The sequence below is a fragment of the Anser anser genome (assembly GCF_964211835.1).
Source record: "Anser anser genome assembly, chromosome: 15".
In the NCBI taxonomy this organism is placed as follows: Eukaryota; Metazoa; Chordata; class Aves; order Anseriformes; family Anatidae; genus Anser; species Anser anser.
The window spans coordinates 12,543,846-12,564,973 of record NC_139736.1 but is presented as its reverse complement, the minus strand read 5'-3'; the positions used below and the strand labels follow the sequence as shown (position 1 = coordinate 12,564,973).

The 21,128-nt window shown below is 69.0% G+C and overlaps 4 protein-coding genes across 9 annotated transcripts; 2 read left to right on the top strand and 2 right to left on the bottom strand.

Moving 5' to 3' along the window:
• The first annotated feature begins 763 nt into the window (after positions 1-763).
• On the top strand, positions 764-7,150 carry WDR24 (WD repeat domain 24). 2 transcript variants are annotated; one of them, XR_014572584.1, is made up of 10 exons: positions 764-1,492; positions 1,756-1,933; positions 2,692-3,367; positions 3,690-3,805; positions 4,857-4,978; positions 5,198-5,302; positions 5,412-5,749; positions 5,946-6,130; positions 6,300-6,545; positions 7,067-7,150. XR_014572584.1 is itself a non-coding variant. In XM_083799441.1 (9 exons), the coding sequence occupies exons 1-9, from the start codon at positions 943-945 to the stop codon at positions 6,466-6,468; spliced, it is 2,439 nt and encodes an 812-aa protein (XP_083655567.1). In that variant the 5' UTR covers positions 764-942; the 3' UTR covers positions 6,469-6,653. The 2 variants fall into 2 exon arrangements, 1 of the variants encoding a protein (XP_083655567.1); XM_083799441.1 differs by lacking the exon at positions 7,067-7,150 and having other exon boundaries at positions 6,300-6,653.
• On the top strand, positions 6,859-9,529 carry JMJD8 (jumonji domain containing 8). Of its 2 annotated transcripts, XM_083799443.1 has the most exons (9): positions 6,861-6,989; positions 7,067-7,150; positions 7,610-7,658; positions 7,755-7,851; positions 7,958-8,026; positions 8,114-8,233; positions 8,335-8,402; positions 8,492-8,626; positions 8,772-9,529. In XM_083799443.1, the coding sequence occupies exons 1-9, from the start codon at positions 6,901-6,903 to the stop codon at positions 8,850-8,852; spliced, it is 792 nt and encodes a 263-aa protein (XP_083655569.1). In that variant the 5' UTR covers positions 6,861-6,900; the 3' UTR covers positions 8,853-9,529. The 2 variants fall into 2 exon arrangements, with proteins under 2 accessions (XP_083655570.1, XP_083655569.1); XM_083799444.1 differs by lacking the exon at positions 8,492-8,626 and having other exon boundaries at positions 6,859-6,989; positions 8,772-9,000.
• STUB1 (STIP1 homology and U-box containing protein 1) lies at positions 9,312-12,983 on the bottom strand. The gene is made up of 7 exons (XM_083799442.1): positions 12,700-12,983; positions 12,209-12,407; positions 11,941-12,106; positions 11,577-11,667; positions 10,916-10,972; positions 10,503-10,619; positions 9,312-10,331 (listed from the first exon to the last, which is right to left on the bottom strand). Exons 1-7 carry the CDS (start codon positions 12,901-12,903, stop codon positions 10,206-10,208), a joined length of 960 nt encoding a protein of 319 aa, XP_083655568.1. The 5' UTR covers positions 12,904-12,983; the 3' UTR covers positions 9,312-10,205.
• A 789-nt stretch (positions 12,984-13,772) lies between these two features.
• On the bottom strand, positions 13,773-18,641 carry RHBDL1 (rhomboid like 1). Of its 4 annotated transcripts, none has more exons than XM_083800532.1 (8): positions 18,473-18,641; positions 16,257-16,418; positions 15,859-16,083; positions 15,478-15,626; positions 15,264-15,376; positions 15,043-15,143; positions 14,244-14,304; positions 13,775-14,177 (listed from the first exon to the last, which is right to left on the bottom strand). In XM_083800532.1, the coding sequence occupies exons 1-8, from the start codon at positions 18,509-18,511 to the stop codon at positions 13,906-13,908; spliced, it is 1,122 nt and encodes a 373-aa protein (XP_083656658.1). In that variant the 5' UTR covers positions 18,512-18,641; the 3' UTR covers positions 13,775-13,905. The 4 variants fall into 4 exon arrangements, with proteins under 4 accessions (XP_083656657.1, XP_083656656.1, XP_083656658.1 ...); XM_083800533.1 differs by having other exon boundaries at positions 16,257-16,415; XM_083800531.1 differs by lacking the exon at positions 18,473-18,641 and having other exon boundaries at positions 13,773-14,177; positions 16,284-16,628.
• Positions 18,642-21,128: the final 2,487 nt, after the last annotated feature.

Genomic DNA, 21,128 nt, shown 5'->3' with positions numbered 1-21,128 from the left:
AACACACGCCCCCCCCCCCATATCCACCCCACTGCACCTCCACACCCCCCAGCCCCCCCTACACCCCCCAGCACCCCCACATCCCTCCCCACACCCCCCAGCGCCCCCCCGTCCCTCCCCATAACCCCCAGTGCCCCCCATCCCTCCCCACCCCCCCAGCACACCCGCTGCCCCCCAGTCTCCCCATGTACCCCCCGTGCCCCTGCTGCCCCCCCGTAGCCCCCCCAAATCCCCCAGGGCACCCCCATACCCCCATGCTCCCATTAAGCCTCAGAGACCCCCACACCCCTGTACCCCCCCACCCCACCACACACCCCCCAGCACCTCCCCATAGCCCCCCCATTGTCCCCGTGCACCCCCATAACCCCCACACCCCAGCGCCCCCCCCACATCCCCCGGGCACCCCCGCTCCGGGACGGGGGGGCGGGGCCTGGTGATGGGGGCGGGGCCTGAATGGGTCGGGGGCGTGGCCTAGTGCTGGGGGCGGGGCCTGAGAGGATCGGGGGCGGGGCCTGGAGCCGGGCGGGGCGGGGCCTGACTCGGGGGTGGTCTTGGTGTAGGGGGCGTGGTCTGGCGGGGGGCGTGGTCTAGTTCGGGGGCGGGGTTTAGCTGGGGGCGTGGTCTATGTCGGGGGCGGGGTTTAGCTCGCGGCGGGGCAGGAGGGGGCGGGAGGGGGCGTGGCTTGGCGGAGGGGCGTGGCTTGGCGGAGGGGGGCGTGGCTTGGCGGAGGGGGCGTGGGTTGGCGGAGGGGGCGTGGCTTGGCGGCCGCTTCCGCGCCGGGGCCTGCTGGGGCCTGGCTGCGGCCTGCGGGGGCTGAGCGGGCCCGGGGGGCCCCGGGGGGGAACCGGGGGGGAACCGGGGAGGCCCCGGGGAGGGCGCCGCGGCCCCGCGGGGCTCGTTGCGGCCGGGCCGAGGCGGCGCAGGGCGGCCTCCTGGGCCTGAATGCCGCCCGCCGTGCCGCCAGGCTCGGAGCCCGCGTCCCGGCGAGGGGTCCCCGCGCCCCGCCCGGCCATGGAGAAGATGTCGCGGTCCGGCGCGGCGCTGGGCGGCGCGGCGCTGTCGGGGCGCACCATGTTCTGCCACCTGGACGCCCCCGCCAACGCCATCAGCGTGTGCCGCGACGCCGCCCAGGTGGTGGTGGCCGGGCGCAACATCTTCAAGATCTACGGCATCGAGGAGGAGCAGTTCGTGGAGAAGCTGAACCTCCGCGTGGGCCGCAAGCCCTCGCTCAACTTCAGCTGCGCCGACGTGGTGTGGCACCAGATGGACGAGAACCTGCTGGCCACGGCCGCCACCAACGGCGTGGTGGTCACCTGGAACCTGGGCAAGCCGTCGCGCAACAAGCAGGACCAGCTCTTCACCGAGCACAAGCGCACGGTCAACAAGGTCTGCTTCCACCCCACCGAGGTGTACATGCTCCTCAGCGGCTCGCAGGACGGCTACATGAAGTGCTTCGACCTGCGCAAGAAGGACTCCGTCAGCACCTTCTCCGGTACGAGCCCGCCCCCCCGCTGCCCCGCTGCCCCAGCCGGGGTCTTTGCCCTCGCCCCGCACCCAGGAGGAGGGTGAGGCGTGGGACGTGGCGCTCGGAGCGGGCATGGAGGGAGCCGAGGGGCTTTTGCCACTCAGGGTGTGCTCAGGAGGGCTCCTTGGGGCTGGTTTGAAGCCAGCTGCATCTGTCCCTGCTTGGGGACGTCTCCCAGCGGCATCGCCGGAGCTCTGTCCCATCGCTTCTCCCCTTCTCTCCCCGCTCAGGCCAGTCGGAGAGCGTGCGCGACGTCCAGTTCAGCATCCGCGACTACTTCACCTTCGCCGCCACCTTTGAGAACGGGAACGTGCAGCTGTGGGACATCCGCCGGCCCGACCGCTACGAGAGGATGTTCACGGCACACAACGGCCCCGTCTTCTGCTGCGACTGGCACCCCGAGGACCGGTGGGTGTGGGGCCGGGCCCTGGCAGCTGCTCGGTCTCCACAGAGACCAGAGAGCCCAAAAAATGGGTTCCCAAGGGAAGCGGGGTCTCTGACACCCTGGCCTCTGTGCTGTTGCATGAAGATGGGGGCAGTTAGTACTTTTTCTTGAAGATGGAGAGGGAGGTGTGGGTTTTGTTTGTGTTTTTGACACGCCAGGGCTTCCTGAGCCACTGTTAATGCTCGGGTATGCCCAGTCTGGTGCCAGGGCCTTCACGTCTCGCTCTGGTGGTCAGCTCAGGGAAGGGCAGATACCAGCTCTCTTTCTTGCAGCTGGTCAGGTTTCCCTCCTGCCTTTCCCTGGGGGCGGTTCAGGTGTGTCTGTAAATAGTTGTGTCCACGGAGCTGTGCACAGCCAGTGCTGTAGCATCTTCCTCGCGTCCCGCTGTGACTCCTCACAAGCCGAGTGAGGCACCGAAGTCTGTTCAGACTGGCCTTTTTTCTCTCTGCTGTCCATGTCCAGTAAAAAATAGATGTGGGAGGAATGAGGATCCCGTCAGGTGAGTGTGGTTCCGAAGATGCAGGACCTCAAATTGGGAGGGGAAGGAGAGGTGCTACCTCACTTGGCTATTAGCACGTGGGAGGGTGCGATTGCAGCCTGGCTGCCTCCCCGTGGCACGGCCACGGCTTGCCCATGGCCGGGCACACGGCTGCATCCATGTCGTGAGCTTCACCCGCCCCGCGGGCCGGTGTCTCAGCATCTTTCCCCGTCCTTCTCACAGGGGCTGGCTGGCCACAGGCGGCCGGGATAAGATGGTGAAGGTGTGGGACATGAACACCACGCGGGCGAAGGAGATCTACTGCGTGCAGACCATCGCCTCTGTGGCCCGAGTGAAGTGGCGCCCGGAGTGCAAGCACCACATCGCCACCTGCTCCATGATGGTGGACCACAACATCTACGTCTGGGACGTGCGGCGCCCCTTCATCCCCTCCGCCATGTTCGAGGAGCACAAGGACGTCACCACGGGCATCGTGTGGCGCCACCTCCACGACCCCTACTTCCTCCTGTCCGGCTCCAAGGACAGCACCCTCTACCAGCACATCTTCAAGGACGCCAGCCAGCCCATCGACCGGGCCAACCCCGAGGGGCTGTGCTACAGCCTCTACGGAGACCTGGCCTTCGCGGCCAAGGAGAGCCTCATCTCCTCCGACTCCAACCGCAAGCCCTACATCGGGGACCGCCGCCACCCCATCTTTTTCAAGCGCAAGCTGGACCCCACGGAGCAGTTTGAGTACATCTCCTCCTCGAGCGCCCTCAGCGTCTTCGAAACGGACGTGGAGAGCGGCAGCATGGACTGGTTCGTGCACACAGCCAAGCAGTACGCGCTGGCCGGCCGGCCGCTGGCCGAGCTCTGCGACCACAACGCCAAGGTGGCCAAGGGCTTGGACCGCAACCAGGTGAGCGCGGGGCAGGGGCTCCCGGCACAGACGTGAGGTTGGGGGATGCTGTCAGGAGGAGGAGGAGGCCTGGCTGGCAGCGGTGCTCTGGCTCTGATATCCCGTCCCTCTGTCCCTTCCCCTCTGCCCTGTGGCTGTCCCTGGAAGGTTTCCCTTCACCCACAGCGCTGTTGCCTACAGCAAGCACAAATTTCCTTGTGTGCTCAGACACTCGGCATCCCCCTGAGCCTGCCCAGCTCGGTATATGGGCAGGTGATTTGGTAGATTTGCAGCCAGGGGCTGCTTGGGACAGGTGAGGTCTGACCGTGGCTGTCCCACGCAGGTGGCTCAGACGTGGACGATGCTCCGGATCATCTACTCCAGCCTCGGCACCGTGTCGTCCGCTAACCTCAATCACAGCATGGGGAAAGGCAGCGCCGCCCTCCCGCTGATGAACAGGTAAGGGACGCCAGAGCAGCTCCGTGAGCGTCAGAGCCCCGGCCTCAGCCCGCCCTGGTTTGCAGGTTGGCGTCGTCTGAGTGCGGTCGTTTTCTGCGTGGGTGTGAGGAGCGAGCGGGCAGCCTGGCCTCGAGCCACGCAGGCTTCTGTGCTGCTCCTTCCCCTCTCTGAAGCGGCGTTTGAAGCTGGCTGTGGTGGGTGTGAGGCTGGTGTGGTGTCGGCAGTCACTGAACTGCGGCTGTGACCGTGGGCTGGGGACGCAGAGCCCCTGTCTGGCTGCCGGAGCTGGCACGGGGCTGGTGCGGAGAGGTCTCCTCCTGCCTCCGAGAGGCAGAGCACAGCTCCGCTCTGCCAGTGGCTCGCTGGTGTTGAGAACCCCGCTGCGGGCTGACGAGGCAGGAAAACTTGTTTTTCCTCTTCCGAATGACACATGAAAGTGAGGAGCGAGAGCTCCAAATTAGCTCTCAGACCTCGCAGGGCTGGGTTCCCGGGATGAGTGGCAAAGACTCAAATAACATCAAACAACGCCTTGCCATCGACCGAGCTCCGCAGCCAGCCAGGTCACTGCCTGTCACCAGCTCAAAACCACGAGCACAAGCCGGAGATCACGGCTCTGCGTCAGCTCCATTCAGTTCCTCTTCTGTCTCGGAGGAGCCTGCGAGCAGCGACGCATAACAAATAGCCGAGCATCTTGCAGAGAAGCAGCTCCTATTTACCCTGTTCTAAGCTGAACGTGAACAGCAAGAAATGGAGTCAAGAGGCTGTGCTCAGCTCTGAAACCGCTCAGGGAAACCTCTGCAGGTGTCTTCGGTGGGTGCACAGGGATGCCAGGCTGAGAGAAAGGGCTGTGCTCACAAATGCAGTGCGTTATTATTTATTTTTTTTTTAAGTTACAAAGTGGGGACAGCTGACTCTTTTGCTCTCAGGAGAATTGTCTCTTGTTCCACCATTCACATCGTAACTGGAGACCCGCATCCAGCCTGCTTGCTGGCTAGAACAGAAGCTCTGAACTTTTGCGCCTTTTAAACTGAGCGAGCGGCTTCTTTTCCAGCTTCAACCTGAAGGACATTCCCTCTGGGCTGGGCAGCGAGTCGAGACTGGATCGCAGCAAAGGAGAAAGCCGCACGGAAAATATCCTCCTGGATTCCTCCTCCACTCTGATCAACAACGAAGGTAGCGTTTGCGGGGGGCGGGGGCGGCACAGTCCTGCGGCTGTCCTCAGCTGATCCCTGATGGCACAGTCCCGGACATAGGTGGCTCTGGTACATGCTAAGTGGGTACATCTATCCTGTAAACGAGGGTATGCTCATTCCAGGGGGCAGCAGACAGGCGATTTACCCCTGTGACCCCCCCGAGGGGGCTGTGCTGACTTCCCTCTCCCTGGGCACACAGACAACGAGGAGACGGAGGGCAGCGATGTCCCTGCGGACTACCTGCTGGGAGACGTGGAAGCGGATGAGGATGACCTGTACATGATGGACCACGAGAACCCGCACGGTGAGCGTGTTGCTGGTGCTGAGAGCTGCTGCGGGTCCCAGCCACGTGGCCGGATCCTCTCCCGGCCTTCCGCGCTCGTTCCTGACCGCACGGGCGTCTCTCCTTGCAGCTGAGGAGCAGGAATACAGCCTTCCCCAGGAGGCCTTCCCTCTGCGCCACGAAATTGTGGACAACCCGTCAGCCTTGGACCACCTGCAGGACAAGGCTGACTCCCCTCACGTCAGCGGCAACGAGGCCGAGACGGTGTCACTGACGCCCGTGGAGTCCTTCTCCCTCATCTCCATCTCCCACTCGCTCTACGAGAACCGCCTGCCCTCCGACTTCTTCAGCCCCATCGTGCGGGACACGCTGCTCTTCTACGCCGAGCAGGGGGATGTGCAGACGGCCGTGTCTGTGCTCATCGTGCTGGGAGATCGCATCCGCAAGGAGATCGATGAGCAGACCCAGGTACAGGGGGGGAGCCCACAGCCAAACCTCTTCCTCGCTGCTTTTCCCCCCGGGTGTCCTGTCCTGGCGGGCTGGGCAAGGATCGACCCCGCTTTCAGGGCTGGCCCAGCACCGTGCGGGCTGGGGGAAGAGCAGCTCCCCCTCTGCAGGGCTCTGTCCCTGGGAGCTGGGGCTGAGCTGTGCGTGCCGTCCCCAGGAGCACTGGTACACCTCCTACATCGACCTGCTGCAGCGCTTCCAGCTCTGGAACATCTCCAACGAGGTGATCAAGCTGAGCACGTGTCGCGCCATCAACTGCCTCAACCAGGCCTCCACCACCCTCCACATCAACTGCAGCAACTGCAAGCGGCCCATGAGCAACAGGGGCTGGATCTGCGACAGGTGAGGGCGGGAGCTGGGGGACAGCCCCGCGTCCCCTGCTGGCACAGCCTGGGGGCTGCCGGGGCAGCAGTACGCAGCAGGATGGGGCTGGTCCCCCCCCACCCCGTTCCCTCTCTGTGTCCCCTCGGGGCCTTTCCCAGCCCTCGCTCACCCCTTACCTCCGCCGCAGGTGCCGGCAGTGTGCCAGCATGTGCGCCGTGTGCCACCACGTCGTCAAGGGGCTCTTCGTCTGGTGCCAGGGCTGCAGCCACGGCGGCCACCTGCAGCACATCATGAAGTGGCTGGAGACCAGCTCGCACTGCCCCGCGGGCTGCGGCCACCTCTGCGAGTACACCTGAGCCCCGCCGCCGGCACCGGCCCCTCGCCACGGCCCGGGGGGGCAAGAATTGGTGCCGCGGTGGGGGCGACTCCCTGTGTGCGTATTTATTTTGGGGATCCTGTGTACAGAGCCTGGGGGCAGGGGGCTCCCCGCACCCCTGCGCGTGCCGTTTTGTACTGAATTAAACCAAACCAGCCTCGGGGCTCCTGGCGTTGCTTGACGGCTGTGTGTGGGGGGGCCTCGGGGCCGCGCTTGGGGACCGCGGGGTCTCGCTCAGCCCCCTCGCGGTGGCCCCGCTACGGCACGGGGGGTCCCTATGGGGGGGTCCCTATGGGGCCCAACTTGTGGGCCCCACCTGTCCGGCACTGGGTATCGCCCCTTTAAGCGCGCCCCCCCCGCCGGGAGCCGTGCGGCGCGGTGCGTGCTGGGAGCTGTAGTCCACGGGCGGCCCATGGCGGCGGCGCGGCGGCTGCTCGGCCTCCTGGCCCCGCTGGCCTGGGCCCGGCCCGCGGGCGGCGCGGCCCCGGCGGGAGGCGGCTGGTGGGGAGCGGGGCCGGGAGCGGCGGGGCGGGCGCCGAGCGGGGCCGGTACCGAGCGGGGGGGGCCTCCCGTTGCAGGCAGGCGGGCGCGGTGCCGGAGGAGCCGCGGTGCACGGTGGAGCGGGCGGACGCGGCCCTCACCTCCGCCCTCTTCCTGCAGCGGTACCGGGCCGGGGGGGGCGGGGGGGGGGCGGACCGGGGGGTGCCCCGGGATGGGGGTTCCGGGAAGGGGGGGGGCCTCGGAGGGGGAATCCCGGGGGAGTCCCGGGGGAGGGGTCTCGGGGGGGTCCCGAGGGGTGGGGGGGGTCGCGGGATGGGGGCGGTCTCGGGTAGGGGGACCCCGGGAGGGTCTCGGGGGGGTCCCGGGATGGGTGTCCCGCGGGGGGGTGGAGGGGTCCCGGGAGGGGAGTCTCGGGGGGGGGACCCTGGGGGAGGGGAACCCCGGGGAGGGTCTCGGGGGTGGGGTGGGGGGGTGTCGGGTGGGGGGACCCCGGGGAGAGGGTCCCGGGGGAGGGGGTCTCGGAGGGGGGGGGCCCAGGGGGGGGTCCTGGTGCCATCCCCATATTTCCCCCTGGGACCCCCCACCCTGGTTGCGCCGCCCCCCCCCCCTCCCCCCCCCAGGTTCGCCTTCTCGCGGCCCGTCATCCTGCGCGGGGTCACGGACAACTCGGTGAGTGCCGGGCACTGGAGGGGGGGGGATGGGGGGGGCACTGGGGGGGTGGCAGCGGGGTGGCAGCGGCACCGTGCCCGTCCCGCCGTCCCGCAGGCGTTCCGGGCTCTGTGCACCCGCGAGAAGCTGCTGGCCGCCTTCGGGCAGCGCCTGGTGCGCCTCAGCACGGCCAACACCTACTCCTACCGCAAAGGTGAGGCGCTGAGGGGGTCTGCGGGACAACCCCACACCCCCCCCACCCCGGTGGTCCCGGGCAGGGCGTGCGGGGGCTCCTGGCTGAGCTCTCGCCCTGCCCGCAGTGGACGTCCCCTTCCAGGAGTACGTGGAGCAGCTCCTGAAACCACAGGACCCGACCACGCTGGGCAGCGGTGGGTAGCGCGGCCCCCCCCCCCACCCCCCCCGACCCACAGCTGGCCCCTGCGCAGCCCCCTCAGCGCCCGTTCCCCCCCCCACAGACACCCTCTACTTCTTCGGGGACAACAACTTCACCGAGTGGGGCCCCCTCTTCCAGCAGTACGTGCCGCCGCCGTTCCGCATCCCCGGCACCAGCGGCGCCTACAGCTTCGGGATCGCAGGTGGGGGCCGCGTGGGGCCGTGGGGTCAGCATTGCTGGGGGGGGGGGGGGGGGGGAGGCGCAGGCAGCCCCGGGGCCGCCCAGCACCCGCTCCCTCCCCAGGCTCGGGTTCGGGCGTCCCCTTCCACTGGCACGGCCCCGGTTACTCCGAGGTGATCTTCGGCAGGAAGGTGAGCGGGGGGCCAGGGGGGGGGGGGGGGTCTGGAAGCCACCCGGGGGCTTTGGCGAGGGGGCGCTGAGCCTCTGCGGCATCTCCCAGCGCTGGTTTCTCTACCCGCCGGATAAAACTCCCCACTTCCACCCCAACGAGACGACGCTGGCCTGGCTCCAGCACACCTACCCCACGCTGCCGCCGGCCGAGCGGCCGCTGGAGTGCACCGTCCGCCCCGGGGAGGTGAGGGCTGCAGGCAGGGCGCAGGCAGGGCGCAGGCAGCGCTCGGCTCCCGCCCCGGCCCGAGGGCGGGAGGGAAAAGCACTGGCGGGCAGCTCCTGTGGCGGGGCGGGAGCCCCAGGGAGCCCCCGCTGCGCTCTGCCCGCAGGTGCTGTACTTCCCCGACCGCTGGTGGCACGCCACGCTCAACCTGGACACCAGCGTCTTCATCTCCACCTTCCTGGGGTAGCGCCGGGCACGGGGACGTCCCCCCGGTGTCCGTGCCCCATCCCAACACAGCGAGCAGCCCGGGGGCACCGGACACCCCCCCCCCCGCCCGAAACACTGCTGTCGGGACCAAGCACCCGCTGCTGTGGTTTTTAACTGGGCTGCCCCCACCTTGGGTTAAAATTTAGGCCCTGCCGCGGGGCTTGCGCCAGCCCTGCCAGGCAGGGACGGGAGCTGGGGCAAACCCCGGCCCACGCGGGCAGGGTGGGGCTCGGGTGGGCACTGCCCTGTGCTGGAACAGGAACAGCCCCTGCTGCCTGCACAGCACACAGGGCTAGGAGGAGAACCGGCACCTCGGCTCCAGCGATGCCACTGAACACGGGGACAAAATGCACCCCCCCCGCCAGCCACCGGGAGAGGCCAGGGAAGCAGCCCCGGCCTTCCCCCAGCCCCTCGCAGAGAGCGTCAGGAACCACGCGAGCTCTTTTCACATTTATTGCTGAAGGTTTTGTTGTTGTTGTTGTTTTGTTTTTATTGACATTGGCAAATGTCCAGAGCGCCGGGAAGCCAGGCAGGCTGCAGGCCAACCACGCGGCGACGCCGCCGACCAAAATGCTGTAGACTCAGTCAGATGGGGGGGGGTTGGTGTTTTTTTTTTTTCCCCCAAAGGGATTTCATTAAAAGGAAGATGAACTTGAACCCGGCTGCTTGTTCGGGGGGAACCACGGTCCTGGGGCCAGCAGGAGGGGGTGCCCCCAGCCCCTTCCAGCCCAGGGACAGTTGTTCCCCAGAAAAAGCCCAGAGGGAAGGCAGTATCGGCAGAGCACGCGTTCGGCTCCCACCCCAGCACGTGGCTATTTACAGGAAAGAGGGAAGACACCACCCTGGCCCGACGGGAGCTGGACGAGGAGAGGAGCTATGTACACGGGAAGGAGGGGACCCGGCCAGAGCCGCACGGGGAGCACCGGGCGCCCGCCCCAGCGCGCTCCACACCCGGCTCCTGCTGCGGGGGAGCAACTTTGGAGATTGTCAGCACAGGCGGGGGGGTCCCTTCCCTCCTCTGCGGGCGACGAAGGTGTTGTCGGCCCTCCCAGGCAGCCACAAGCCCCCCTCCTCCATGCCACCAGCCAGGGCTCCTCCAAGCGCTGCGCTCCCTGCGGGCGGGAGCCTTCGCGCCTGCCCAGCCGCGGTTCCACGGGAAGGGGGAAGGTGACATGCCCTCGCCCATCGCTGCCGGAGGGTCCCTGGGCACCCAGAGCGGAGGGGGGACAGACGGGGAGGGAGTAAGGCATTGTGCCAGCCCGGCCAGGGCAGCGTGGTGCCGCGGCCAGGGTGGCGGGGAGAACCCAAGGGGGCCGGCGTGGCCCCTCGGCCGTCAGTAATCTTCCACCCAGCCGTTCTCCGAGATGAAGGCGTCGATCACCTCCTTCATGGCGAGGTTGGGGATCAGCTGGTCCTGGGTCAGGGGACTCCGCGTCACGGGATCAAAATGACCCACGCGCTGCAAGGGAGGAGGTGGCCGGGAACCGGTTACACCGCATACCCGGCCCCGGGGCCGGCGGCACGGCTGCTTGGGCTAGCGCAGCACCCGCGTGGCGACCCAGCCCAGAGCTTCCTGCTGCTGCCAGGGCAAGGAGGGCGCGGGGCAGGAGCGTCCCCAGCCCAGCAGTACCTGGAGATGTTCCTCTATGTCCTTCCTGTCGTACGTGATCCCGCTGGGCGTGATGCAGGGCTCCCGCATCAGCTCGAAGCTGATCTTCCCGCACAGGTAGTCGGGGATGTCCCGCTTCTGGCTCGAGAGACGCGGAGCCGGGTTAGGAGGGGCCGGGCAAACGCAGCCTCAGAATTAAAAAGTGCTGAGAGGTGGCGGTGAGTGAGGGTGCAAGCAGCTGCATGCCGCAGCAGCGGCTCGGACGGGGCTTGCCCCTGGCACGCCGTCCCTGCTGCTGGCCAAGGGCTGGCTTGGGAGGAGGGGAGCGCAGGAGACTCAAGCCGCAGCTTTACCTTGGCAGCAGGGACTGAAGTGGGTTAGAGCAAGCAGCTCTGGCTGGGGAGAGCGGGGAGCACGTGCCGGGGCACACTCACCTTCCTCTTCTCATCCACCTGCGAGAAGAGCTCGTCCATGTCTGCCAGGTACTTGTCCTGAAAGAGGAAGGTGCGCGGTGAGGGGGGAGCACAGCCCGCTCCCCTCTCCTCTCCCACGTCAGAGGCTCCAGGCAGGAGTGAGCCCCAATATCTCCCACCCACGGGTGCTGCAGACCCAGCTTGCCCCACGCAGGGACAGACCCCACTGCCAGCGGGAGCGTGGATTTGGCCACAGGTCCTGGGGCAGCCCCTTGGGTTCCCAGCCCCCGTTTCCCAACCCTCACGGTTGAACCGCGTGGCAGAAGTGATCCAGCTTAAAAATAACCCTCCTTTGCGGGGCTATTTTTATCCCCGGATTAGTCCCCTGCTCCGGGACGCCACGCAGACCCACACGTGGCCGCAGCGGACAGGAGCTGCTCGCATCGCACGGCCATCGAGGAACCACGGGCGCCGCATCCGTCAGGGCACAGCGGTCTCACCGCTGCCAGGCTGCCCCAGCTGCGACAGCAGGGTGACAGAGCAGGGGACGCTGCCACAGGGGGACACGCAAGGAGGGCAAAACAGAAAAAAGCAGCTTGCGTCGAGCCAAGGACGGGAGGGAGCAGCACCCGGGGGAACCCTGGCTCCCTCCTGCCTGCCCTGTGCCCGCACGGCCACTCACGTGCTTGGCCTCGATGCCGGCCAGCTGAACGCGGCTCCGGCTCTCGTCCACGTTTTCTTCTTGCTGGGTCTTGCGGCACTCGGCCAACTCCCTAGGACAGAGGCAGGAGAAATCAGGGCAGGGATCGGAAGCGGTGATGGGATGCCATCGCTGACCCAGCCCCGGGGTTCTGCTTGCCCAGGGAGGCAGGGGTGCTGTGCTCGGAGCCACAACAGCTTCACGGCACCGAAAGATCTTTACAGCGGCTTGCTTCTTCTCCCACCGCCTGCTACATGCACACACACGTCACCCATGGGTCACATCCACACCTTTGGGCTCAGCCGTGCAGGAAGCTGAGGGGAAAGGGGACCCCGGCTGTCGTTACCTCTCCTTCTCCGCCATGATCAGCTTGGTCAGGTAGGAGTGCAGCTCGTTCTCCTGGTTGATTCGCTTCTCCTCGATACTGTTCCAGCGCTTCTTCTTGGCGATGCGCAGCGCGCTGGGAATGTCGTCCCCGAAGTTCAGCCGCTGCTCCTTGGCGAGGTTGTAGGCTGGGGGGGGGGGGGGGGGGGGGGAATGACACGGGGCACGTCTCAAAGCCCGGCCGCGTGGCTGCGGCATCCCCCGCCCCGCCGCCAGCCGCCGCCGCTCACCTCTCTGCAGGTTGGCGATGGCCTCGTCGTAGCTCTCCATCTCCATCTGGCACTGCCCCAGGAAGAAGTGCGCCTTCACCGACTGCCCGTCCAGCTCCAGCGCCCGCTTGCAGTCCGCCAGCGCCTTGTCGTGCTGCTGCATCTTCAGGTAGCACAGGGCCCGGTTGGTGTAGTACACGGCCACCAAGGGGTTGCGGTTCTGCGGGGCGGACGGGCGTCAGCGCCGGGCAGGGCGACGGCGCCGAACCCGGGCACCCGGGGGGAGGGCACCGGGACGGGGGGGGCACGGAGCGGGGGGGGCACGGAGCGGGGGGGGCACGGAGCGGGGGGGGCACGGAGCGGGGACCGCGGGGCGCTGCCGCCACCCAGCCCCGCGCCTCCCTGCGGGGGGGGGGGGGGCACCCCGGGGGAGGGGCCGTGCCGTGCCCACGGGGCTGGGGTCGGCCCGGGGGTGGCTGGGGGTGTGTGGGGGGGTCCCGGGGCGCACTCACGATGGCGCGGCCGTAGGCGGCGGCGGCCTCGGGGTACTTGCGGCCGCCGAAGAGCCGGTTGCCCTGCTCCTTGTGCTCCTGCGCGCTGTGGCTCTTCTCGGGGCTGCCGCCGCCGCCGCCCCCTCCCGCTGCTCCCGGCCCCGCCGCCGCCGCCGCGCCGCCGGGCCCCGCCGCGCCGCCCTCCCGCTCCTCCTTCCCCTTCATGGCCCGGCCCGGCCCGGCCCTGCCGCCCGCCGGGGGCCGCCGGCTCCGCTCCTGCTGCGGCCGCGCACTGCGACAGCGCCGCCCCGCCCCCCCCGCTGCGCGTCACTTCCGGGGGAGGGGGAGTGGGCGGGGCCTGGGCGTGTGGGCGGGGCCTGTGGTGGAGGCGGGGCGGGGCTTGGCGGTTGTGGGCGGGGCTACGCGGGCGGGCGGGAACTCGGTGGTGGGCGTGGCCTGGTGGGCGGGGCTGTGGGCGGGGCGACTTTTGGCGCGCCCCTGCGCAGCGCGCGCTGCTCCCCCCCCCCCCGGCGCGCGCGTCCCTGGTTCGTGCTCGTCACCCCCCCCCCCCCCCAATAACACCCGCCCCCAATTAGCGCAGCACGGCATCGTTAAGCTCCCCCCGCACACACACTAATTACCGCCCCCCCCCCCCCCCCGCAGAGGCCGGGCGCCGGCCGTGTGCAAAATATTTATTTGTACTCCAAAAACGGGGGGGGGGCCGAGCGGGGTCCCCGAGCCCCCCCCGCACACACACACACACCCCGCGCTGGGGGCCGGGGGGGGGCCGGGGGGGCCACCGCGGGACCGTGCTGCTGCCTGACCCCCGCCCCCCCCCCCCCGCCCCTCCGGTGCTTCTTTGGGTAGAAAAATAAAATCGCTCCCGGCGTGAAAGTGCAATTCCCTTCGGGGGGGGGGGGCACGAGTCGGGCCCCCGGGCCCGGAGGAGCCTGGAAAGGGGCTTCGGGGGCAGGCGGAGCCCCCCCCCTTGGGGGTCGCACGGGTTCCCCCCCCCCCCCCCCCGGGGAGCGGCTTCCTTCAGCCGGGGGGGGGCGGGGGGCAGAGGGGGGGCTGCCGGGGTACACGCGGGGGGGCGGCGCGGTCGCTAGCACCGAGGGGGCAGGGGGGGGCAGGCCTGTCCCCATGTCACGCGCGGGGCCCCCCCTCCGCCGGGCTCCGGCCATCGGTACGGCAATGGGGTGCTCTGGGGGGGCTGGGGGGGGGGGGTTAGGGCGGGGGGGGGATCTGTGCCCCCAGCAGGTCGTAGGCGAAGATGTTCCAGAAGACGGCGAAGAGCAGGAAGGTGCCGTAGGAGAGCAGCACGACCCACCAGCCGCACTGGTCCTGCAGGCTCTCCTCGTAGCTGCGCAGGATGGTCAGCCCCATGCTGATGCCCACGATGGCCCCCGCCAGGTGGGCCATGAAGCTGGGCTGGGGGCCCGAGGCCGGCAGCGGCGGCGAGAAGCGGAGCCAGACGGCGCGACCCACCTCCGAGCTCACTGCAAGGCAGCGCCGCGGGTGGCACCGGCTCCCGGCCCCGTCCCCATCCCCGTCCCCATACTCACTGCACACCAGCGCCAGCACCATCCGCAGCAGCTTGTAGGGGCAGCGCATCCCGGCCCAGTTCTGCGGACAGACAGATGGACACTGAGCCCCCCGCAGCAGGGCCACCCCACGACAGCAGAGCCCCACGACACCCAAACCCTGCTCGCCCCACAGTGCCACCCCCGTGACCTGGCATGGTGCCCGCGCCCCACTCTCACACCGTGATGCCCACCCCACAATTCCCACCCCACGATTCCCACCCCACAATTCCCACCCCACGATGCAACCCCCCAGCTTCATACCATGACGCCCAACCCATGGTTCCCACCCCATGGTGCCCACCCCATGATGCCCACCCTACAATCTCACCCCATGGTGCCCACCATGTGATGCCCACCCCATGGTGCCCAATCTCACATCACAGTGCCATCCCATGGCTCCCACCCCATGGTGCCCACCCCATCATACAACCCCACAGTTTCATACCATCATGCCCAACCCATGATTCCCACCCCGTAATCTTACATGAGAGTGCCATCCCATGGCTCCCACGGGAATGGTGCCCACCCTAAGATGACCACTCTACAATTTCACTCCATGGCTCCCACCCCATGGTGCCCACCCCATGGTGCAGCCCCACAACCTCGCACCATGGTGCCCACCCCACAGTCTCCCATCACAGAGCCACCCCACGATACCCGTCCCATTGTCTTGCACCGCAATGCCCACCCCAACAACGCCCACCCCGACGACGCCCAACCCATGTTCTCACCCCCCGGCGCCCACCCCCAGTGCCCCCCCCATCACCCCCCCGCTGACCATGACGACGTTGGCGAGGTGAGCCGAGCAGAGCGCGTAGACCCCCCCCGAGCCACCAACCAGGGGTGCCCGCATGTCCGTGATGGAGACGGTGAGGGAGCCTGCGGCACGGCGCCTTGTCAGGGGGAGGCTCCGCGCTGCCCCCCCAGCCCCACCCCGCGGGGCCACCCTGCTGGCTGCGGGGACAGCGGGGACAGGGACCGGCGCGGGCGCTCGCCCACCTGCGAGGACGCCGGCCAGGTAGAGGAAGCTGATGCGCAGGATGCCGTGAACCATCTCCAGTGGCACCCCGATCATCAGCTGCAGGAGGGCGTTGAACCCCAGCTGCTCCAGCCTGCGCGGGGGACACCAGGGGACACGAGGGGACGCGTTGGCTCAGGCCAGCGTCCCTGGGCACCCCGGGTCGGCGGAGCCGTGCCGACGGCAGGGACTCACCCCACGTGCATGAACATGTAGGTGAGGAAGCGCCAGGCGCGGGCGCGGTGCCCGGGGTGGTAGACCAGGGGGCTCTTCATGTACTCGGGGTGGTAGGTCTGCAGCACCCACTTGTTCAGCCGGGCGCCATAGCACAGGAATACGATGATCTGCAGGGACCCACGGGGCTGTCACCTCCCCCCCAATGCCCAAGTCCCTCCAGCCAGGTGTGGGGCACGGGGACATCACGGCTGCTGTCACCCATCCCATCTGCCCCAGGTCGGAGCCTCCCATAGGCACGGGGACACCACAACCAGCGCCGTCTGTCCCCTCCAGCCCCGGTCTGAGCCCCCCAAGGACACCAGGACGCAGCCAGGCTCAGCCCCCCCGCCGAGCCCCCACCTGGGTGAGGGTGACGGCTGCCATGAAGACGGGCGGGGGACACGTGCGGTGCTGGTAGAAGTACCAGCGCCGGTCCATCTCGCAGGGCAGGATCTCGTAGGCCACGTAGCGGACGAAGCGCTTGTAGAAGCCCAGGCCGGTCTCGTCGAGCAGCCCGTCCCGGGGCAGGGCTCGCTGCCCGTTGGCGATGGCTCGCTTGAAGCTGCTCGAGCGCTTGCTGCTGATCTGCGGAGAGAGCCCGTGGCCGCCGCCGGGAGCTGCGGGGCGCCCGGTCCCGGCTCGCACCGGGAGGCCCCCGGCGCCCACCCCAGCCCACCGGGAGGGTCCGGCCCCGGCAGCACGCGGGGTGGCACCCACCCACGCTCCCGTCCCCGTCCCCGCCTCGCCCCGGCACTGACCAGGTCTACCAGCTCCTGATAGCAGACCTGCCCCTCGTCGTTGCCCTGTGCCAGGGCCACCAGCATGTCCAGCTTGGCGGGGTCCAGGGGCAGCTCATGGCTGTGCACGAGGCTGGCGAACGTCTCCACGCCGATGAAGCCGGTGTTCTCAGGGTCAAGCTGCTGGATATGGCATGGGCATGGCCAGGGGGCGTTCCCGGAGCAGCTGGTAGCCCCGAGTCGGTGCCCCCATGCCACCGCCCGCCCCATGCCACCGCCTGCCCCACAGCACCGCCTGCCCCACGCCGTGCCGCTCCAGGAGCCGCGGCAGCCCCGCCGCTCGCTGCGCAGCCACCACTCTCCCACTCAGTCGCTCCCCGCCGCCAGCAGCCTGCCAGCCAGGAAGCCACGAAGCCAAACACACGCGCGGTGCTGGCACCATCCTCCTCCTCCTCCTCCTCCTCCTCCACCTCCTGCACCTCCCAGCTCCACAGCACCTGTGCCGGGGCACCTGCACCCTCCTCAGGGCTCCCCAAACTGCTGGGCACGCTGTGACCATCGGGTACCCCGTGACCATCGGGCGCTCCATGCCACCGTCCCACTGCTGGAGGTGAGGAGTTCAGGAAGGCGCAAGGAGGACGGGGATGAGGAAGGTGCTCACTCTCTGATGGCTGGAGCACAGCTGGGGACCCGCTCTGGAGCCACCAGCAGAATTACCCGGCCATTCCCCCGTGTCGTTTTTGCTCCTTTCTTCTCCGGGGAGCAAACTCGTGGGCAATGTCCCCACGGGACGGGCAGGGCACCGAGCGCGCAGGCACGGCTGGCACCCCGCATGTGCACTTTCGCCAGGGAAAAGCCAAAAATCCCTTCCCAAGGGGGGTTCGGCTGCCCAGAGCCCACTCCACATCCCAGGGCTGATCCTGCCCGAGGTGGGTGCTGGTGGCTGCAGGACGGCGCCAGGCTCTGGGGGGAGATTTAGCAGGGGGAGAGGGGCAAAAAGCACAGCGCAGGGCGAATTTAATGATGGGGAGCTGAAGCGCACGCAGGGCCTCCCCGCCAGCCTCAGTGGGAGGTGGGGGCATAGGCACAGGTTTCGGAGCTGGGTGCGGGGTGTGGGACGTGGGATGCAGGGTACGGGATGCGGGATGTGAGCTGTGCTCTCAGCCTTGCAGCAGCCACCAGCCCATGGGGCCAGGGAGCACCCCGGTGCCACTTGCCCCCCACCCCACGTGCCACGCCAGGACCTGGCGCATGCTGCCCCACGCACCGACACACACCAAGCTCCAGGGAGCAGCTGTCTGCTTCAGGGGGGGGGACATCTCCCCACGCCCCCGGCCCTACAGCCCGGAGGGGGGACAGCTCCTGGCCCCTCAGCCCCGTGGGGCTCCCCCAGGACCCGCTCCCTCCCGGAGGCACCCAGCAGCGGGGTGACAGCACCGCAGCACCCCGCGGGGAGGCCGGGGGGACTCGCCCAAGGTCACGGAGGCAGCCGGGGGGGCGAGGGGCCGGGGCGGAGGGGCACCGCCAACCCTGACCCCCAGTAAATTCCCTCCCCAGCCCCACAGCGGAGTCGCTGGATCGGGGGGAGAGGGGTCAGGCCCCACAGCCGAGGCCACCGAGGGAGGTGCTGGGGGTGCAGCGCCGTGCGGGGACGGTGCCGGGGCTCACGGAGCGTTCGTGTGCCGGGGCCTGATCCTGCCGGCGGTGCGGGGCCGCCGCTGCGCAGCGCTGGTGCACCCCCGGGCTGCTCCCGCAATCAGGTCACGGGGCTCGACGCAGCCCCCCGCGGCCGTGAGCCCGAGCCCGCAGCGGGGCGGCCGAGCCGCCGGGATGGGGGGGCCCCATCGCGCAGCCCCGCCGGGGCTCAGCACCCCCCGTCCTTGACGGCGCGCCCCGCGCGCACCTCGGCAGGATCCGGCCCGGGGCGCGCAGGGCGGGGAGGAGGCCACAAGTGCGCCGAGTTGCCCGGGCTCAGCGACGCAACGGGGGCACCGCGGGCGACGGAGGGGGCACGGGGGGGCTTTCACCGTGGGGGGGGCACCGGGCGCAACGCCCCCCCACCCCCGCACCCCCGGCAGCGCTGCCCGTTGCACGGTGCCCCCCCACCCTCCCCTTTCCAGCGCGGAGCCCGGTGCCCGCCCGCCCCCCCGGTAGCGCTGCCCGGTGCTCGGCGCCCCCCCCCCCCCCCCGCAGCCCCCCCACCTCAGCATCCCCCCCACCCGCGCCGCGGCTCTCACCTGCTCCTGGATGAGCTGCAGCAGGGAGCTCCTGTCCATGCACCCGGCGGGGTGCGGGCTCCGCCGCTCCCCCGCGCCCGGGGCCGGCGAACCGGGCAGGGGAGCGGCGCGGGCGGCGGGGAGGGCGGCGGGGGGGCCGGCGGCGGCGGGGGGGGCGGCTCTGCCCTCCAGCCCCGCGTTGCGGCGGGCCCGGCTCCGAGTTGAGAGCGGCGGCGCCGGGAGCCGCCGATGGCAGCGGGGCGGCGGCGGCGGCGGCGGCGGCGGGGGCGGGAGCGGAGCCGAACGGAGCCGCCCCCGCCGCAGCGCACGGCGCAGCGCCCCCCCCTCTGCGCCCCCCCCCCCTCCCCGCCGCCGCCCGGGGAACCGGGGAAGCGGGGAACCGGGGCCCGCCCCGCTCCGCCCCGCCCCGCCGGCAGCCCCGGCCCCGCGTCCCGTGGCACGGCGTGGGGAGAGGGGCGGCGGCGGGCCGGGATGGGAACGGGCATCCCGGGGGGAACGGGCATCCCGGTATGGGAACGGGCATCCCGGGGGGGAACGGGCATCCCAATATGGGAACGGACATCCCGGGGGGAATGGGCATCCCGGGGGTAACGGGCATCCCGGGGGGGAACGGGCATCCCAATATGGGAACGGACATCCCGCGGGGAATGGGCATCCCAGGGGGAACGGGCATCCCGGGGGGAATGGGCATCCCGGGGGGAATGGGCATCCCGGTATGGGAACGGGCATCCCGGGGGGAACGGGCATCCCGGTGGGGGAACGGGCATCCCGGTACGGGAACGGGCATCCCAGTATGGGAACGGGCATCCCGGTATGGGAACGGGCATCCCGGGGGGAATGGGCATCCCGGTATGGGAACGGGCATCCCGGGGGGAACGGGCATCCCGGTGGGGGAACGGGCATCCCGGTACGGGAACGGGCATCCCAGTATGGGAACGGGCATCCCAATATGGGAACAGGCATCCCAGTATGGGAACGGGCATCCCGGGGGGAATGGGCATCCCGGCACAGGAACGGGCATCCCGGTATGGGAATGGGCATCCCAGTATGGGAACGGGCATCCCAATATGGGAACGGGCATCCCGGTATGGGAACGGGCATCCCAATATGGGAACGGGCATCCCGGGACAGGAATGGGCATCTCAGTATGGGAACAGGCATCCCAGTACATGCATCCTGTTACAGGAATCTACATGCCAGTATGGGTACGTGCATCCCAGTATGGGAACCTGCATCCCAGTACAGGTATGTGCATCCCAATACATGCATCCTGTTACAGGTATCTGCATCCCAGTACGGGTACCTGCATCCTGGTACGGGAAACTACATCCCAGTACGGGAACCTGCATCCCGGTATGGGTATGCACGTCCTAGTACGGGCATGTGCAGCGTGGTAAGGTGTCTGCGTCCCAGTACAGGTACCTGCATCCCAGTATGGGAACCTGCACCCTGGTACAGGTGCGTGCAGCCTGGCATGGTGTCTGCATCCCAGTATGGGTCCCAGCATCCCAGTGCGAGTACCTGCACCCCAGTATGGGTACTGCATCCTGGTACAGGTGTGTTTATCCTGGCACGGGTACCAACATCCTGGCACAGGTACCCGCATCCCAGTACGGCTCTGTGCATCCCACTACAGGAACCTGCATCCCAGTATGGGTCCCAGCATCCCAGTACAGGTCCCAGTACCCCAGTACATATCCCAGCACCAGGCAGATGCCACAGCTGGCAGAGGTGCCCCCAAGTTTTCCCTCTGTCCCCGTTGGGGTGCCCACAGCCCAGCCCAGCAGCAGCACACCCCGCAGGGGTGCTTCACGCCCCTGTTTGCAGACCGGCAGAGCCCAGCTCCTGTGACCCAGCACCCTTTATATGCCATGTACCAGTCTGGGTGCCCACGTCCCCACTCCAGCACGGCATGCACTGGGACACCGGCACCGTTACCGCCTGTGGACCTGCTGCGCCCTGGGGGCCCGGCCCGTTTGGAGTCACCGGGAGCACCGCGCGTCCCGTCCATCTTGGCATCGCCTCCTCCATCCCGCACCAGCTCCGCTCCATCCCAGTGCCAGCACCCCACAGCCTGGCTGGGCTGCGTCCCCCCGCCCCGGGACCCACTTCTGCCCTGGCAGCCCAGAAGGATCCCACACACAACAGGAGCAGCGTGGCCCCCTCCAGCCCTGGAGCTCAGGGGAGCTCTCCCAGGGGAGAGGTGAGGCTCTGGGGGCTTTAACAGTCCCTGGGGCCAACCCAAGCCGTGGCAGGGCCCCGGAGAGGTGTTGGGAAAGGCTGCGACCACGTTCCCCAGTGCCCAGGGCCCGCGGCAGAGCCTGCAGAGACAGAAATAAATGAGGGAAAAGCTGCCGTGGGGAAATGGGAGCAGGGAGGGGAGGTAGCACAGCCCCGAGAGCTGCACGGTGCTGAGGAGCTGGCTGCGGGGGTGCGGGGAGCCTGTGACAGCGACACGGGGACCCGCTGCCTCCTTCCCCAGCTCTCCCCGCAGGCTGGCACTCACCCTCCCTTGCACTTGTTCTGGAGGTGTCCGCGCTCCCCAGCCCTGCGCCTTGTGCCACGGGGCCAGGCTTCAGTTCGTACCCTGACATCCTGTGACTGTCCCCGAAGGGGGAGTCGGCCCAGGCCCTTGGGGACTCCTCGCTCCCGTGGG

Bases quoted from the DNA above. Each gene is read 5' to 3' on its own strand.
- WDR24 (XM_083799441.1), top strand. From the start codon at position 943: ATGCCGCCCGCCGTGCCGCCAGGCTCGGAGCCCGCGTCCCGGCGAGGG. The intron at 4,979-5,197 runs GTAGCGTTTGCG...CTGGGCACACAG, and splicing joins CACTCTGATCAACAACGAAG to ACAACGAGGAGACGGAGGGC. The intron at 5,750-5,945 runs GTACAGGGGGGG...TGCCGTCCCCAG, and splicing joins AGATCGATGAGCAGACCCAG to GAGCACTGGTACACCTCCTA.
- JMJD8 (XM_083799443.1), top strand. From the start codon at position 6,901: ATGGCGGCGGCGCGGCGGCTGCTCGGCCTCCTGGCCCCGCTGGCCTGG. The intron at 6,990-7,066 runs GTGGGGAGCGGG...CTCCCGTTGCAG, and splicing joins GCCCCGGCGGGAGGCGGCTG to GCAGGCGGGCGCGGTGCCGG. The intron at 8,234-8,334 runs GTGGGGGCCGCG...CTCCCTCCCCAG, and splicing joins CTACAGCTTCGGGATCGCAG to GCTCGGGTTCGGGCGTCCCC.
- STUB1 (XM_083799442.1), bottom strand. From the start codon at position 12,903: ATGAAGGGGAAGGAGGAGCGGGAGGGCGGCGCGGCGGGGCCCGGCGGC. The intron at 10,973-11,576 runs GTGAGTGGCCGT...TTCCTCTTTCAG, and splicing joins CCGGCATCGAGGCCAAGCAC to GACAAGTACCTGGCAGACAT. The intron at 10,620-10,915 runs GTGAGTGTGCCC...CTCTCGAGCCAG, and splicing joins AGGTGGATGAGAAGAGGAAG to AAGCGGGACATCCCCGACTA.
- RHBDL1 (XM_083800530.1), bottom strand. From the start codon at position 16,505: ATGGGGCGGGCGGTGGCATGGGGGCACCGACTCGGGGCTACCAGCTGC. The intron at 16,084-16,256 runs GTCAGTGCCGGG...CTCTCTCCGCAG, and splicing joins ATCAGGAGCTGGTAGACCTG to ATCAGCAGCAAGCGCTCGAG. The intron at 15,144-15,263 runs GTGGGCGAGCGC...GCCGTGCCGCAG, and splicing joins CCTGGCCGGCGTCCTCGCAG to GCTCCCTCACCGTCTCCATC.